This window comes from Piliocolobus tephrosceles, chromosome 15 (genome assembly GCF_002776525.5).
Source record: "Piliocolobus tephrosceles isolate RC106 chromosome 15, ASM277652v3, whole genome shotgun sequence".
In the NCBI taxonomy this organism is placed as follows: Eukaryota; Metazoa; Chordata; class Mammalia; order Primates; family Cercopithecidae; genus Piliocolobus; species Piliocolobus tephrosceles.
In genome coordinates this window covers 43,891,117-43,909,521 of record NC_045448.1, presented here as the reverse complement: position 1 = coordinate 43,909,521, position 18,405 = coordinate 43,891,117, and the positions used below count along the sequence as shown (strand labels likewise).

General features: G+C 40.3%; 1 protein-coding gene and 1 pseudogene across 1 annotated transcript in view; one reads left to right on the top strand and one right to left on the bottom strand.

Annotated features, from left to right (window-relative positions):
• The window catches only part of PLEKHH2 (pleckstrin homology, MyTH4 and FERM domain containing H2), a 130,967-nt gene that overhangs the window by 29,935 nt on the left and 82,627 nt on the right, over positions 1 to 18,405 (bottom strand). Inside the window, exons 17-20 of the mRNA XM_023195719.1 lie at positions 13,928 to 14,107; positions 10,661 to 10,769; positions 8,931 to 9,043; positions 1,357 to 1,536 (exon numbers count right to left, since the gene is read on the bottom strand). Coding sequence (XP_023051487.1) covers positions 1,357 to 1,536; positions 8,931 to 9,043; positions 10,661 to 10,769; positions 13,928 to 14,107 — 582 coding nt within the window. The remainder of the gene's footprint in view (positions 1 to 1,356; positions 1,537 to 8,930; positions 9,044 to 10,660; positions 10,770 to 13,927; positions 14,108 to 18,405) is intronic.
• LOC116418456 lies at positions 14,825 to 15,714 on the top strand (annotated as a pseudogene).

Genomic DNA, 18,405 nt, shown 5'->3' with positions numbered 1-18,405 from the left:
GGGCTATAACGTCTATGCGAGGGAAGGAAGAGGAGGGATCCAGGTAACAAGAATGCCATCAGGTGCAAGGTGGAGAATATTGCAAAGGCGGAGTGTGTTTGAAGGATGGGGCGTATTTATTCATTCACTGTCTGCTGGAGGCAGGAAGTGGAGATGGAGGGGCCAGTGGAGCCAGATTATGAAGTGTTCTTGATGCAGATGAATCTTAAGCTTCAGATGCCCTCTTGGGCACAGGTCCTGGGAAAGGCCTTATTAACTGTGTTTACATGGTCATATGATTTCTAAAATGTGGAAAAGTAATCCATTTTCAAGTCTTTGTCTTAAAGAGCATTTCCCAAACTGTATAAGCTTCAAGTCTCACAAACCTGGATCCAACCCTGAGAGTCCTATATGTTAAGGTAAGAAATTTCTGATTTATCCTGTGGCTAACAGGGAGTCAAAACACAAAGATAAAAACAGGTGTTCATTGAAGAGTAAACACAGATGACTACCAAACACCTGAAAAATGTATTCAACTGCACTAATAAAGAAAAGCATCCTGATTCAATAGTGAAATAACACTTTTTACCTGTTAAGAATTTAAAATATACTGAATGTTGTTGAAGATATAGGAAAATTCTAAAAATGAGTTCAAAGGAATTTGCTGGACCTGTCCACAAGATTTAGGTTCCTGGTGGGTGCGGTGGCTCACGCCTGTAATCCCAGTACTTTGGGAGGCCGGGGTGGGCAGACCACCTGAGGTCAGGAGTTCAAGGCCAGCATGACCAACATGGTGAAACCCCATCTCTACTAAAAATCCAAAATTAGCCATGAGTGTTGGCACATGCCTGTAATCTCAGTTACTTGGGAGGTTGAGGCAGGAGAATTGCTGAACCCGGGAGGTGGAGGTTGCAGTGAGCCGAGATTGTGCCATTGCACTCCAGCCTGGGCAATAAGAGTGAAACTCCATCTCATTTAGGTTCAAAGACGTCTACTGTAGAGGTATTTATTATAGAAAAAATTTGGAAAAACCTAAATGTATAGTACTTAATGTTAACATGACCATTAATGTTTTGAAGAATGTCTAAGGATACAGGGGAAATGATTATTTTCTATAGTGTAAAAAAGTAGAATGCACACTGTAACACCAGCAATAAAAAAACTGTGAGTGTGCACACACAAACATATATACATGTATATATAAACATATAAATATATGAATAAACCAAAAAGGTAGACATTAAAATATTAATACCTATTTTTCCTTCTGCACTTTTTGTATTTTCCAAATGTCTATGCTGAATATGTATCATTCTTACCATCAGAAAAACAGTATCACTTTAAATTGCATGTATATGTATCAATATCAATATCTACCTGCAATGGTCCTGGTTGATTCTGTGGCTGTCTTCGTCTTGTCTGTTTAATAAGCTGACAGCAAATTTCATTCTGCAGCTCAGGATGTGTCAGGCAGATTTGCAAAGCACTCTGGGCTAGAGATATGTGGTAATCAATTGCAGGAGAGTCAACTGCAGCATTTATAAAAAGCTGGCAGGTCTGAATTAAGCAAAAACAGATATATTCAAGGTGAGGAGTGAGTATATTTATTCTGCTTGAATTATATCGATTCTCTTTTCAGCAGTAGTTTTTGTTTAAAATGATGGAAAAGGATATATTATGATAACACTAATCAAAAGAAATCTGGAATCGCTACAATAATAGCAGACAAAGTAGATTTCAGAGCAAGGAATTCTGCCAGAGATAAAGAGGGTCATTTTATAATGATAGAGGGGTCAGTTCATCTAGAAGACATAATAGTCCTAAACATCTACATACTTATTAACAGAGCTTCAAAATACATGTGAATCTCATCCAATGTATTTTTCATTTTAGTCATTGCATTTTTCATCTCTAAAAATTCAATTTGAGTCTTTTAAATCTCTTCTCTTACTCTTCTTAAAATGCTCATGCTGGCCGGGCGCGGTGGCTCAAGCCTGTAATCTCAGCACTTTGGGAGGCCGAGACGGGCGGATCACGAGGTCAGGAGATCGAGACCATCCTGGCTAACACGGTGAAACCCCGTCTCTACTAAAAAATACAAAAAACTAGCCGGGCGAGGTGGCGGGCGCCTGTAGTCCCAGCTACCCGGGAGGCTGAGGCAGGAGAATGGCGTAAACCCGGGAGGCGGAGCTTGCAGTGAGCTGAGATCCGGCCACTGCACTCCAGTCCGGGCCACAGAGCGAGACTCCGCCTCAAAAAAAAAAAAAAAAAAAAAAAAAAAAAAAAAAATGCTCATGCTTTCCTCTACCTTCCTGAACATGTGAAGTGTGGTGGCCAATCTCCAAAGTGGTCCTCCGTGATCTCCACATCCTGACATTCAGATCCGTGGGTAATTCCCTCCTGTATTCTACCAGTGTTGGTCTGTGTGACGGTAGAATGTGGCATGCCATTTCTAAGATTAGCTTATAAAAAACAATGCACTTCCATCTTGGTCACTCTCTCTCTTTTCCTGTTAGATCATTTGCTCTGGGGAAGGCAGCTGCCACGTCTTGAGCCGTCATTTGGAGAGGCCCATGTAGTGAGGAACTGAGGCTTCCTTGCCAACAGCCACGTGAGAGAGTTTGGAATCCTCCAGCCCCATTCCAATCTTCAGATGCCTGCTGCCCCACTGACAGCTTGATGGTACCATCAGGAGACTATGAGTCAGAACCACCCAGCTAAACTGCTTCCAGATTCCTGACCCTTCAAAACTGTGTGAAATACCAAATGTTGTAAGTCACTAGGTGTTGGGGAAATTTTAAATGTAACAATAGACAACAGATACACAGAGATGTCCTTATCTACCATCACCTGCATCATTTCTAGATATGTTTCTATGATTACTTTTTCTTACCCATTGTATGGCATACTTGACCTGATTCTCTGTATGCCTGGTGATCTTTGACTGGATGCAGACATTGTAAATGTTATATTCTTGGGCACTGGACTTTTTGGGATGCTTTAAATATTTTTTAGCTTTGCTCTCAGATGACAGTTAAATTACTTGGAAACGGTTTGGTTCTTCCAACGTCTCTTTTAAGTTTCTTAGGGTGGACCAGAACAGCCTTATATTTAGTACTATCTGGGCCCCATTCCAGAGGCAATCACCTTCTGTGCACTCTATTTGATGTCCAATGTATCAGAGATTTTTCCATTCTAGAAGATGGGAAAACTATTTCCAGCTCTGTGTGAGCTGGAATGTTTTTGCCTGTGTCTTTCTGTCCTCAGCCTCGGGTACTTTCCTCAAACACACACATGCTTATCAGTTCTCAGATGAAAACTCAAATCTCCAGAGCTCTCCCTTCCTCCCTCTCTTTAGCTCTCTCCTCTCAGCCCTGTTTTGTTTGTTTGTTTGTTTGTTTGTTTGTTTTGAGATGGAGTCTTGCTCTGTCACCCAGGCTGGAGTGCAGAGCTCAGTGCAACCTCTGCCTCTCGGGTTCAAGTGATTCTCCTGCCTCAGCCTCCTGAGTAGCTGAGATTATAGGCACCAACCACCACACCTGGCTAATTTTTGTATTTTTAGTAGAGACGGAGTTTCCCCATGTTAACCAGGCTGGTCTTGAACTCCTGATCTCAGGTGATCCGCCCATCTCAGCCTCCCAAAGTGCTGGGGTTACAGGGTGAGCCACCGTGCCCGATCAGCCCCATGAAGTCTAACTACCTTGGCCTTCTCAAATTCTGAACTCTGTCTCCACAACTCAGGAAGACTGCCAGGCTCTATTTGGGTGCTCCCTCTCTGCACAGCAGTCTTGAATGTCTCCAGACAATAAGCTGCAGCAATCATAGAGCTTATGTCATTAGTTTTCTGAAGAATCTGTCCTGCACTGCCTACGTTCAATGTCTGAAAACCACTGGCAGGGCAAATCCAGTCCTGTGACTTCATCATGGCCCAAAGTAGTTCTTCCTTTCTATCTTCTAACTGGTTGTTGCTTGCACACATAAAAGCGTTTGTTTTTTGCTTATTTTGTACCTCTCACTATCTTATCAAATTCTCTTTTCATGTGTAGCAGTTTTTTAGTTTGTTCTTTTGGGTTTTCTGGGTATACAAATATGCCATCTGTAAATATTTTTATTTATTGCCTAATTACATAGGTTAGTTCCCTAACAGAATATTAAATAATAATAATAATGACAAATCTTATATAATTTATACTTTAATTGAAAAATTTTAAAAATAATGGGGCACATCTTTGTCTTTTTCTCACTTTAGTGGAAACGTTTCCAAAATTTCTCCATAAAGCATGATGCTTGCTTTTAGCTAAAACAGGAATATTTTGTCATGTTAAAGTAGTATCTATATATTGCTATCTATAAGTGTTAAATTTGTCAAATGCCTTTTCAGCATCTACAGATATGATTATCTCCCTAATAGTAAGTAATATTAATAGATATTCTAATACTTAGCCATCCTTAATTTCCTAGAAGAAATCCCTTTCAGTCATGATTTAACATTTTTTAACATTAAAAAATGTTATCGACACATAATAGCTGCATATATTAATGGAGTATATGAGTTTTTTGATACATGCATGCAACATGTAATCATCAAATCAAGGGAATGGGATATCCACTACCTCTAACATTTATAATTTCTTTGTGTTGGGAACATTCCAAATCTTCTCTTCTAAGCATTTTGAAATACACTCTAAGTTCTTGTTAACTATAGTTGCTGTGCTGTTGAACACTAGAACTTATTCTTTTTATATAAATGTATTTTTGTACCTATTAACCAACCTCCTTTCATCCCTCCACCCCCTACTACCCAGCCTCTGGTAACCACTATTCTATTTATGAAATCCACTTTTTTAGCTCCCACCTGTGAGTGAAAACATGAGATGTTTGTCTTTCTGTGCTTGGCTTATTTTACTTAACATAACGTTCTCCAATTCCATCTATTTCCATCTGTGTTGCTGCAAATGACAGGGCTTTGTTTTTCTCAATGGCTGAATAATATTCCATTGTGTATATATACTACATTTTCTTTCTTTCTTTTTTTTTTTTTTTTTTGTTGAGACAGAGTCTTGCTCTGTCACCCAGGCTGGAGTGCAGTGGCACGATCTCGACTCACTACAACCTCCACCTCCCAGGTTCAAGCGATTCTTGTGCCTCAGCCTCCCTAGTAGCTAGGATTACAGGCATGCGCCACCACGCCCAGTTAATTTTTGTATTTTTAGTAGAGATGTGGTTTCCTCATGTTGGCCAGGCTGGTCTCAAACTCCTGGCTTCAAGTGATCTGGCTGCCTTGGCCTCCCAAAGTGCTGGGATTACAGGCCTGAGCCACTGGCCCGGCCCATCTTTATCCATTCATCTACTGATGAACACTTAGATTGATTCCATATATCAGTTCTTGTGAACAGTGCTACAATAAATATAGGAATGCGGATATCTCTTCAATATACTGACTTCCTTTCATTTGGATATACTTCCAGTGAGACTGCTAGATCACATGGTAGTTCTATTTTTAGTTTTTTGAGGAACCTCCACACTGTTTTCCAAAGTTGCTGTACTAATTTAGATTCCCACCAATGGTGTATGAGTTTTCCTCTTTCTCTGCATCCTTGGCAGCATTTGTTATTTTCTGTCTTTTTGATAATAGCCATTTTAACTGGGGTCAGATGATATTTCATTATGATGTTGATTTGCATTTCCCTGATGATTAGCGATGCTTAGCATCGATTCATATACTTGTTGGCCATTTGAGTGCCTTCTTTTGAGAAATGTCTGTTGAGATCTTTTGCCCGTTTTAAAATTGGATTATTTGTTTTTTGCTATTGAGTTGAGTGATTTAATATTCTTAAAATGATGCTGGATTCTGATTGCTAATATTTTATTATTTTTGTACAATCTTTGCTGTGCTCTTGTATGAAAGTGATACTTATTTAACAAAGAGAATATTGTGATATAACGATCGAGGATTGCTTCAAAATAATCTAAAGTTAGGGTGCAGTGGGGAATGGGAGAATAAAACAAAATTGGCCATGTGTTGATGACTGTGGATCTGAAAGACGGGCACTTTAGGCCTCATTGTAATGTTCTCCCTACTCATATATGTTGGAAATTGTCCCAAGTAAAAAGTAAAAGAAAAAATTGAATTTGGAAAATTTCTTTCTTTTCCTATGCTTTGGGACAATTTAAACAGCATTGAAATTATCTACACATAAAGTACACTCCTCTGTTTAGATTTTCCTTTTCCTGTGGAATCAATTTTGGTCATTTATATTTTCTTATAAAATTGGCCACATCATCTAGATTTTCAAATATATTTGTGTAGTCTTTCTTGATTTAGGTATTGGTGTACTCTACAGGTGGATATTTTTAAACTTTCCATTATAGAAATTTTAAAAATGTATAAAAGTAGAGAGAACAGCATAATAATCACCTATGTACCCATCACCCAGCGTCAACAATTATCAGCATTTTGCCAAACTTCACCACCTCCCCACCTCTACTTTCTTTTCCTCCGGAGTATTTTAATGTATATCATATTACTTTATTACTTTATCAATAAATACTTCAGGCTGGATGTCCAGTTGATAAAGATTTTTTCTATAGCCATCCATGACCCCGCAATTAACAATAACTCCATAATATTATCTAATAAACAAATAGATTTTTTGAGACGGGAGAAACTTAGGCAAGACAAAGCCAAAAGAAAGAGATTGAGCTCCAAGAGACTAGGGGAAAATGAAGTACCAAGATCCTGGTGTAGAGTCCAGACTTGGAAACACAGAAGATCCACCATATTCTGAGGCTGGAGGAGTGGAGGAGAAAAGAGATGAAGGGTTGTCTGTTAAGTGGAGGGCTTCTTCTTTTTTTTTCTTTTTTGAGACGGAGTCTTGCTCTGCCACTCAGGATGGAGTGCAGTGGTGTGATCTCGGCTCACTGCAACCTCCACCCCCTAAGTTCATGTGATTCTCCTGCCTCAGCCTTAAAAGTAGCTGGGACTACAGTCACGTGCCATCACGCCCAGCTAATTTCTAATTTTTTTAGTAGAGACAGGGTTTCACCATGTTAGCCAGAATGGTCTCGATATCCTGACCTCATGATCTGCCCGCCTCGGCCTCCCAAAGTGCTGGGATTACAGGCGTGAGCCACCATGCCCAGCTGCAAGAGGAGGGCTATGAAGTGGTCATGTCATGTCTGATGTCCTCTAATTTTCTCAGTGAAATAGAAGGTAAGTTTTTCTGCTGTATTCTTAAGTAGAGAGTTTGAGGGGGATGTGACCAAAGAGAAGCACAAAGGCAGAAATTTGGCTGTGACAGAGGAAGACCCTGAATTTATACTGACATCAGACTGCATGGCGGTTTGATGCTCTGCAGCATTGCACGTCTGGTTATCCTGGGAGCAGAAAACATAGCACTGATCTAGGTTGGGATCTGGCTGAAGAGTGCATGGAAGTATGGGTCCCAAGGAACTATGAGAATTAATAGGAACAAACCAGACTGGATAAGGAAGGAAGAAAAGTCAAGATGCAGTCATTATGATCTCAAAGAAAGCAAATGGTCCAAAACAAAGGTCTTAGAGATAAAGAAAAAATGGAAGAGTAAAAAAAGAAAAAAAAAGAGCTTGTAGGCTAGGATTCTGCTTAAAGAAAGAGATGTTTGAATTGAAGCTTTTAGAGGTGACGTACTTGTGAGGAATGGTGAAGTCAGGTGTGGACATGGAGAATGGGATGATGAAGGAGACCAGAGGTGAAGCTTACTGGAATTTAGAAGGTCAAGAATCTTAAAATCATGGCATTGGTGAGTGAAGTGATAACAGTCATTTGCAAGAGTTCAGGTAGAGAATGTGAATTGGGAGCTAAAATCCTTAGATAATTTTTTTTTTTTTTGAGACTTAATTTCACTCTTGCTGCCCAGGTTGGAGTGCAGTGGCGTGATCTGAGCTCACTGCAACCTCTACCTCCTGGGTTCAAGCAATTCTCCTGCCTCAGCCTTCCAAGTAGCTGAGATTACAGGTATGCATCACCACACCCAGCTAATTTTGTATTTTTAGTGGTGATGGGGTTTCACCATGCTGGCCAGGATGGTCTCGAACTCCTGATCTCAGGTGATCCACCCTCCTCGGCCTCCCAAAGTGCTGGGATTACAGGATTAAGCCACCACGCCTGGCCCTTAGAGAAATCTGAAGAGTTACTGGAAGGTAACTGATGATAGGGATAGAACGATAAAGAGTGCTAAGGTGCATGGCAAGTTTTGAGTGATCAGGGATTTCTAATAGAGATTGAGGAATAAGAAACTGAGAGTAACGCTAGAGAGGAAAGAGAGTGCTGACCCCTCTCCCAGTGCTGTGCCTGGTGTGATGTGGAAAATTAGAAGTTAAAGGGGAAATGATTCATCTGATACCAAATATTTCACATTGCCCAAACCATATATATTAATAGTTTATTTCAGTAAATCCAAAATCCTCACTAAGAAAGCATATTAAGGCCGGGCGCGGTGGCTCAAGCCTGTAATCCCAGCACTTTGGGAGGCCGAGACGGGCGGATCACGAGGTCAGGAGATCAAGACCATCCTGGCTAACACGGTGAAACTCCGTCTCTACTAAAAATACAAAAAACTAGCCGGGCGAGGTGGCGGGCGCCTGTAGTCCCAGCTACTCCGGAGGCTGAGGCAGGAGAATGGCGTAAACCCGGGAGGCGGAACTTGCAGTGAGCTGAGATCCGGCCACTGCACTCTAGCCCGGGCGACAGAGCAAGACTCCGTCTCAAAAAAAAAAAAAAAAAAAAAAAAGAAAGCATATTAAATTCACCAGTTTTATTTCAATGATATTCTTAATAATAAACAACACATTTTGAATTTTCTTGGAGTAAAATTTTGTAACCCAAAATGTTATTTTTAATTTTTTTCCGATTATTTAACAACGTATAAGTATTTTACCTTAAATAATTTAACAACATATAAATATTTTACCTTAAATAATTTAATAGCTTCTGTCTGTAGGGCTTCGGAAGGTAGAGTTGTCAGAGGGGAAATAATTCCTTCTTTACTGTGACACAAAGTGGGGTGTCTCCATATCTGAGAGGCTAAATGCAGAATAAAATATGAACAGAAAACTGAATAAACCACTTATTTTGGCCTCCCATTAAATTAATCCTTTAGACATTAGCTCATTCAGGCTTGGCTCACAACTTTAAGTCACAAAGGTCAGAAAAAAACTCTTTGGCAACATTATTCTATTTTGGTAGCCAGGCCATTGGGATTCTCACATTACTGTTTTTTTGTTTGTTTTCTTTTTTTTTAATTTTAAAAATTTCCATAGGTTTTTGGGGAATAGGTGGTATTTGGTTACATGAGTAAGTTCTTTAGTGTCGATTTGGGAGATTTTGGTGCACCCATCACCCGAGCAGTATATACCGAACCTGATTTGCCTCACTCGCTTCCCACCCTTTCCCCCTGAGTCCCCAAAGTCTATTGTGTCATTCTTATGTCATTCTTATGCCGCTACCTAGGTAGCGGGCATGACTATATATGAGAAAGAGCTGGGGAGAGATCTAGAACTTCTCTAGAGAAGAGAAGTAGAAAGAGATATAAAGATAAAGAGGAACTTGAAGGCATTCCTAAAATCAATATTTATTAAATTCCTGTGTTAGACACGGCAAATAAAATATGGTCTCTCTTAGTGTGTAAAGCATAGGATAGAATCTAGACTCTCAGTGGGGAAACCTTAGCCATAAAAATTCATTTCAGACTAGGCACAGTGGCTCATGCCTGGAATGCCAGCACTCTGGGAGGCTGAGGCGGGTGGATTACTTGAGCTCAGGAGTTCAAGACCAGCCTTTGCAACATGACGAAACCCCATCTCTGCCAATGATACAAAAATTAGCTGGGCATGGTGGTGCACGCCTGTGGTCCTAGCTACTCAGGAGGCTGAGGCAGGAGGATCACTTGAGCCCAGGAGGCAGAGGGTGCAGTGAGCTGAGAACATGCCACTGCACTCCAGCCTGGGTGACAGAGTGAGACTCCGTCTCAAAAACAAAACAAAAACTTAATTTCAATGCAAAATTACAAATGCTACACATCTTTTGGTTTCCCTGGGCCACATTGGAAGAAGAATTGTCTTGGGCCACACATAAAATATATTAACACTAATGATAGCTGATGGGCTTAAAAACAAAAAACCTCAGAAAGAAATTTCATAATGTTTTAAGAAAGTTTAGGAATTTGTGTTGGGTCACATTCAAAGCCATGCTGGGCCGCATGCCACCTGTGGGTTGCAGGTTGGACAAGCTTGCTATAAAAGAATTAAGTGACAAAGCATATTAGGACATAATTTTAACACTGATGAAGCACCTTTTATAAGCCAGATGCTGAGCTGGAGGGGGCTGGCTGGGGGATCTCCTAAGGCTAGGTGGGGTTTCATTATGTTGGTGAGGACTGCCAAGGAAGGGGGCATTCCAAGCAGAGGAGCAATGGAAGCAAAGGCAGAGGGAGGTGACCTGACACAGCCTAATGAGGAATGATGGTGTCCCTGCAGCCAAAGAGCCACAGAGAGAATTCTCTCCCATGATGAACAAAGGCAGTGAAAATGTGGGTATATTTCAGGGAAACAGGAACCCATTAAGTGAAAACTCCATTAGGCTAAGTGGGTTGAGGTCCATTTCATAAACCATAAAGCTTTATTTATATGTTTATGAACTTACAAGGCTCCCCGTCTATGTTTAGCAATTTGCAAACCAGTTGTTCAAATTCAGATCCAACGTTTACATTGTTGCTTCCAGCTGCAACAGTCAGATGATAAAGCCAGGTGTCCTGAAAACCAGAACATATTAATAGAAATGTGAAGACACAGTTTTGATCACTCAAAGAAAAAAACAACTTGCATAAACAGTAGAAAACTTTGAGATGGAAACGAACCACTTGCTTTAATTTTAAAATAATAATGAAAAGCCATTTATTCAAACCATTCTGAGGCATGCTCACTTGAACTGTGTTTATATTACCTTTTCCCATTATTCACATTTTTCTTATTTTCTTCAGATGTGTCTTAGAAAAGCATGACAAAATTAAGAAGAATAACACATGTTAAGAGACTAAATACAACCAGCTGATATTTTTTTACAAAGTAAATAAATTCTATGAAATTAAAAATCTGGCTCCCAGAGTGATACATACAGGATATTTTGGAAATCCAGAAAATTTAAAGAAAACATAATATCCGTCTTATCCCATTCACCAAAGATTTCTGGTCTTTTTTTCTCTATGAAAATATATATGTAGATTAAATTTTTACATAGTTGAATTATGCTAAAAGTAGAGGATAATTTCTGGATTTTAGTAATATAGTACAAGCACTCCCTTGTTGCTAGAAATTCTTTGTAAACAAGTTTTTATGGCTGCAGGATATTCTATTACACATATGGACATACCATATTTATTTAAGCAATTTCTTATTGCTGAACATTATGATGGTTACTAACTTCTCACTGATAAAAAATACTGTGACAGCTATCACCTGTTAACTGAAAAGGAAATGTTATATTTTCCATGTTTAAAATACTTAAAAGAAAATTATTTTAAAAAGAGTATTGTAGGTCGGGCATGGTGGCTCACACCTGTAATCCCCGCATTTTGAGAGGCCAAGGAGGGTGGATCACTTGAGGTCAGGGGTTTGAGACCAGCCTGGCCAACATGGTGAAACTTCGTCTCTACTAAAAATACAAAAATTAGCCGGGCATTGTGGTGCACGCCTGTAGTCCCAGCTGTTTGGGAGGCTGAGGCAAGAGAATCTCTTGAACCTGAGAGGCGGAGGTTGCAGTGAGCCGAGATCATGCCACTGCACTCTAGCCTAGTGACAGAGTGAAACTTTGTTTAAAAAAAAAAAAAAAAAATGAGTATTGTGTCGAACAAACTATACATAAATTTTTGGCTGCATTTACTAACATTTTCTTTTTCTTTCTTTTTCTTTTTTTTTTTTTTGAGACAGAGTCTTGCTGTGTCACCCAGGCTGGAGTGCAATGGCACGATCTCGATTCACTGCAACCTCCGCCTCCAGGTTCAACTGATTCTCCTGCCTCCGCCTCCCGAGTAGTTGGGATTACAGACACCTGTCACTACGCCCAGCTACTTTTTGTATTTTTAGTAGAGACAGAGTTTCACCGGGTTGGCCAGGCTGGCCTCGAACTCCTGACCTCAGGTGATCCACCTGTCTCGGCCTCCCAAAGTGCTAAGATTACAGGCATGAGCTACGGTGTCTGGCCAACATTTTCTTAGTATATATTTTTTGAAATAGAATTATGAGTCATTACTAGGGCGTGAAAACTTTCAGGAATTCTTGAAACATATTTTCAAAGTACTTTCCAAAGCATTTGCACTAATTTCTATTCCCACCAGTAGTGTATAGGAGTGCTTCCCTCCTCATAGCTTCACTAGCATAATTTTTTAAATCTTTGATAACCTCAGAGACAATAAAAGCTTTATCACTTTTAAATGTGCATATCTTTGATTACAAATGAGTGTAAGCACTCATTAGCCATTAAATTCCTCAGTAAGTTGTTCATCAGGCCCTCTTTCTATTTTTCTACTAGAAACATAGTCCTTTTCAAATCAAATGAGAGGTAGCAGAGGCAAGTGTTCAGGAACACAGGCACTGTGGTTAGAGACAGGGGTCTAATATCAACTCTGCCTCTTGCCAGATGTGTGACCACAGAAAAGTGCTTCAGTCTTTCCACCTACAAATGGGAATAAGGTCACCTCCCACAGAGGGTAACTGGAAGGATGAAGAAGAGATATACTTAGCACTTGGCCTGATACATGTGCTTAAAAACAATGACCAATAGTAACAATAATAATCTATAAAGAGTTGTTTATATGTTAAGGATACAGTAGCCATCCATGAAATATTTTGTTTTCTGTATTATCTTTTTAGTCATATTTATGATAATATTTGACATAAAGAATTATTTCAATTTTTATAGTCAAATCTATCAACCATTTGCACTCTGATTTCTTACACTGCCTTTTTGTTTTCGTTCTTTCTTTTTTTTTTTTTTTTTGAGACGGAGTCTCTCTGTCACCAGGCTGTAGTTCAGTGGTGCCATCTTGGCTCACTGCAACCTCTGCCTCCCGGGTTCAAGTGATTCCCCTGCCTCAGCCTCCCAAGTAGCTGGGATTACAGGCACGTGCCACCTCGCCTGGCTAATTTTTGTATTTTAGCAGAGACAGGGTTTCAACATGTTGGCCAAGATGGTCTCCATCTCCTGACCTTGTGATCCACCCGCTTCAGCCTCCCAAAGTACTGGGATTACAGACGTGAGCCACCGCGCCCGGTCCACCTTTTTGTTTTCTTAGACAGTACTTCTGATTCAGAAATCAGATAAAGGCCCTCTTAAAAAATAATTTCATTGAATTCTTTTAACTCTTTAAATTCATCTGGAAATATTTTGCTATCTGTATGAGATGAAAAACTAATGTTTCCTAAGTAGCCAATTTCCTCAGTATATAATAAATACATAACCTTATGTATTGAATGATACATTACTTCCCCATTAATTTGTGATACCTCCTTTATCATAAATGACTACATGTACATATAATACATAAAATAATTAATTTTCAATTGTATCTAAGCCCAAATTTTATCAAAATTAGTCAAAAATATAAAATAGAGTCCTTAGATTTACCAAAAAATATTCAGTCTGAGAGATTCACATTTTTAACATAAGGTCCTTTAGCCCTCCACTTCCATGCACTAATTTCAGCCTTGATACCACTTTTACCAACAGGATTGGAACATGACATATTTGAACAAGGCTCATTTCCAGGGAGGTAAATAATCTCTGAAAACAGAGCTGAAAGTCTATAGCAAAATTTTCTTCCTTATTTCCATTAAATTGATTTGACAATTATCACCAATATCTGAATAATATTAGTCTACATCATTCTAAATCAACCAATAAGTCTTTGAATACCTTTTCATGCTTGGATCCAATTAGGAGGTAAGTCGGACCTTGGTCTTTGGGATGGATAACGATAGTATAATGTGTGGATAACAGACTGCGTCCACTGGCTTCATAATCTTCATCTGAATCACAAGATCGGTCGACCTCTTCCACTTTAGCCTCCCAGAGTTTGATCTGACCTAAAGGAAACTAAAGTAAATGTTAGTAATTATGAGGAAGGCGTTTTCTAAATCTTTTCCTACTAAAATGTTTCATAGTCTTTTTCATTTTTAAATTTATAAAGCATACCTTTACATTTTTTATTTTCCTTTATTTTTTAGAGACAGGATTGGGTCTCCCAGGCTGGAATGCAGTGGCTCAATCAGTAACCTCACTATAACCTCGAACTCCTGGGCTTAAGGGATCCTTCCATCTCAGCCTCCCAAATAGCTAGCACTACAGGCACATGGCACCATAACCAGCTAATTTAAAAAAAAATTTTTTTTTTGGAGATAGGGTCTCGCTACATTCCCCAGGCCAGTCTCAAACTCCTGGGCTCAAAGAATCCTCCTGCCTCAGTCTCCCAAAGTGCTGGGATCACAAGCGTGAGCCACCACACAAGCATAACATATCTTTTTAAAAATGATGCCTAAAGGCAATTTGATCATCCACAGTGTAACAAAAGTAGTGGCAACAACCAAAGAGCCCAAAAGTATTATGAAAGAACCATATACATATTAGAGATTTAACTTTTGAGGAAAAAGCAAGATGTTACTTCTATGCAGTAGTTCAGATGATTCAGCTGTACTAAAATTGTTATAGGAGGCAGAAAGAAATTATTTAGATAGACAGTTAGGGTAAAGTGAGTCCCCAGCAGAAAACTTTCTTTTTAAAAAAAGCAGCTCAGCTTCTCTGAGAAAACACCAAATGGCGGATGACGCCAGTGCAGCAGGGGGGCCTGGAGGCCCTGGTGGCCCTGGGATGGGGAACCACAGTGGCTTCCGCGGAGGTTTCGGCAGTGGCATCCGGGGCTGCGAGGGGCCGGGGTCGCTGCCGTGGACGGGGCCGGGGCCGAGGCCAAGTAGCTCGCAGAGACAAGGCTGAGGATAAGGAGTGGATGCCCGTCACCAAGCTGGGCCGCTTGGTCAATCATGAAGATCAAGCCCCTGGAGGAGATCTACCTCTTCTCCCTGCCCAGTAAGGAATCTGAGATCATTGATTTTTTTCTTGGGGGCCTCTCTCAAAGACGAGGTTTTGAAGATTATGCTGGTGCAGAAGCAGACCCGTGCTGGCCAGCGCACCAGGTTCAAGGCGTTTGTTGCTATCGGGGACTACAATGGCCATGTCCGCCTGGGTGTTAAGTGCTCCAAGGAGGTGGCCACTGCCATCTGTGGGGCCATCATCCTGGTCAAACTCTCCATTGTCCCTGAGCGCAGAGGCTACTGGGGGAACAAGATTGGCAAGCCCCACACCGTCCCTTGCAAGGTGACAGGCTGCTGTGGCTCTGGGCTGGTGCACCTCATCCCTGCACCCAGGGGCACTGGCATCGTCTCAGTGCCTGTGCCCAAAAAGCTGCTCATGATGGCTAGTATCAATGACTGCTACACCTCAGCCCGGGCTGCAATGCCACCCTGGGCAACTTCACCAAGGCCACCTTTGATGCCATCTCTAAGACCTACAGCTACCTGACCCCTGACCTCTGGAAGGAGACTGTATTTACCAAGTCTCCCTATCAGGAATTCACTGACCACCTTGTCAAGACCCACACCAGAGTCTCCGTGCAGTGGACCCAGGCTCCAGCTGTGGCTACAACATAGGGTTTTTATACAAGAAAAATAAAGTGAATTAAGCCGGGAAAAAAAAAAAAAGGCAGCTCAAAGATAGCTCCTTTCCTAACCTCATGCAGTTCAAGGAAATCACTTCTCTTCTAACAACAAGCAGCCTGAAAGAGCAGACAGTAAAACACAGATAAGACAGCTTGGGCACAGGAGTGGGGAAGGTCTCCTGGGTAATTACCAAACTTCACACTTGTACAATGGGCCCCAATAAAACAGTGGGCCTTAATAAGCACATTCTTTTCCCTTTGGGCACACTAAGATAGGGAAGCTAAAAGCAGACTTGGGGGTGGGGGGTTGCCTACAGCTGCAAGAAGATGGGAACAAACAGAAACTCTCCCTCCCAGATAACCAGGACAAAGAAACATAGACTAAGAGTCAGCCTATGTGGTCAGGGAATGAGATACAGCTGATAAAAAAACAAAAAAACAAAAAAAACTGCTCTGTACGGATAGCACACCTGGTCCCAACTAAACCATCAGGAGGATAAGATATCCCCTCCTTACGAGCCTCCTCCTTGCTAGCCCATTTATAAAAACCTTGACATTTTTACTACAACTTGGCAACCCACTCGGGACCCTTCTCTGTGATGGAGAGCTGTTTTTTCCTTTTGCACTATCTACTAAACTCCTGCCCTAAACTCACTCTGTCTGTGTGTGTCCACGACCTAGATCTCCTTGGCCGTGAGAACAAGAACTTTGGTATTTACCCCAGACAACAAGGCTGCTTCAAAATGACCCATTATTTAGTTAAGCAACTAGCAATAATTCACCAAAACAGTCATTTGATTTTTTTATCCCACAGAATTGATCAGCGATTTGATTAAGTTATTGGATCAAAAGGACAAGTGTATACATAGTCTCAAAACTGTTCATTGAAAAGAAAAATATTGTTCCTAGAAAAAATAACAAGATTAGACAGGTAATGCAAAATGAACTATCATCCCAAATGCCAGTAAATGAGCAGCATTCCGAGGCTCTTTGTTAACATAATATATCACAAAACAATACCATGAATTTCTCCATCTTAAGGGTAAGAAAAACTTCCTAAAGCCAATTTATATTAAATTTTATCTAAGCTTTTATTGACAAAACCAACTATATCTGGTGTGTTGAATATTTGGCATGTCTGTTGTAACACTTTTGTTCTAATTTAGTACCTTTATTCTAGGAATATACATGGTCTGCATCAGATTTATAACTTTTAAAATATCTGGCCAAGTTTGCAGTTGGAGTTTTGAAAAAGTTCATTCTAACTACAAGGATATTTACATCACACATTTACATGCTAAGTTTCAGGGCTCAGTGCTCGAGCCCTTCTTCCATCTATGCTCACTCTCTGGGTGACCTCATCTAAGCTCATGGCTTTAATACCAGCATATGTTAGCTACTCCCAAATTTATAACTCCAGACTCACTAACTCTACTTAGATATTGGATAGCATCTCAAACTTAACAGCATTTCAGACTTACCTTGGTAAGTCCTCCTTGACAACCTGCTCTGCCCAGTCTTCCCCATCTCAAGCTGTTGGCAATGTTACCTTTCTATTAATAGCTACAACACCCAAAACCTTGGCATCATTGCAGTCTCTCATACTGACTTTTCAGTCAATAAATCCTGTTAGCAAGCCTTTCAGAATCTATCTAGAATCTGGCCGCTTCTCAGATGTCCACGGCACCACTAAACCACAAACTCCTCTCACCTGGATTACTGCAATGTCTCCTAATGCATCTCCTCCTTATTCCCTCCGATCTATTCTTAATCAACAGTTGGAGTGTGCCTGTTAGACACAGGCAAGATCGTGTCCCTGTTCTGCTCAAAGCCCTCCAGTGGTTTGTCATCTCACTCAGAGCAAAAGCTGAAAGGAGGCAGAATCTGCCACCCCAAAAGATATCACTTTGGCATAAGGGTTATTTTGAACTAAAGACATTTTTAAAAGCAGCAGGTGCAAGAAGGGCATTCTGACCCTCTGCCTTTTCTTCCCAAAGGCAGGAGGGAACCTGCCTTTCAAAACCCCTATATGAAGGATATCCTCCCTTTACCAGGAGGAAGGTAAGATTCTTGTCAAGATGGGAAGCTGAGGTCTGGGGAAAGTTATACAAACAACCCTTCCTCCTCAACTTCTCCACCCAACTAACTACCCCAGCCTAAGTCTCTTTGCCTTGTCACATTTTCACAATTTACTACACTTTGTCCAGTTTAGTATATAAGGGTTCACCTTTATGTGTTTGAGTCTTCATTGCCTTAGGAGGGCTCCTGTGTGATGTAAAACTTACATTAAATAAATGTATATGTTTTCTCCTGTAATCTGTCTTAATGTGAATTTAATTCTCAGGCCTGCCAAAAACCCTAAGAAAGCAGAGGTAAAATTTCACCTATCCTAAAAAGCAAGCTTTTAAAAATAGGATGAAGAAAAAAATTATATTAATACTATGATAATACATAACAATACTAACCTAATTGTGTGCTTTAGGCACACCAATCATATGAAAATCTAGGTTTCATCCATCCTAATATTTAAAGATGGTTATTCATTTTACCAAAGGATGCACCATGCCTTGATAAGCAGCAAACAGACCTGGTGGTTTCAAATATTTTGATTTAATTAAAAAAGACATTGATACAGATTAAAAGCAAATTCTTTTTTTTTTTTTTTTTTTTTTTTTTTTTTGGG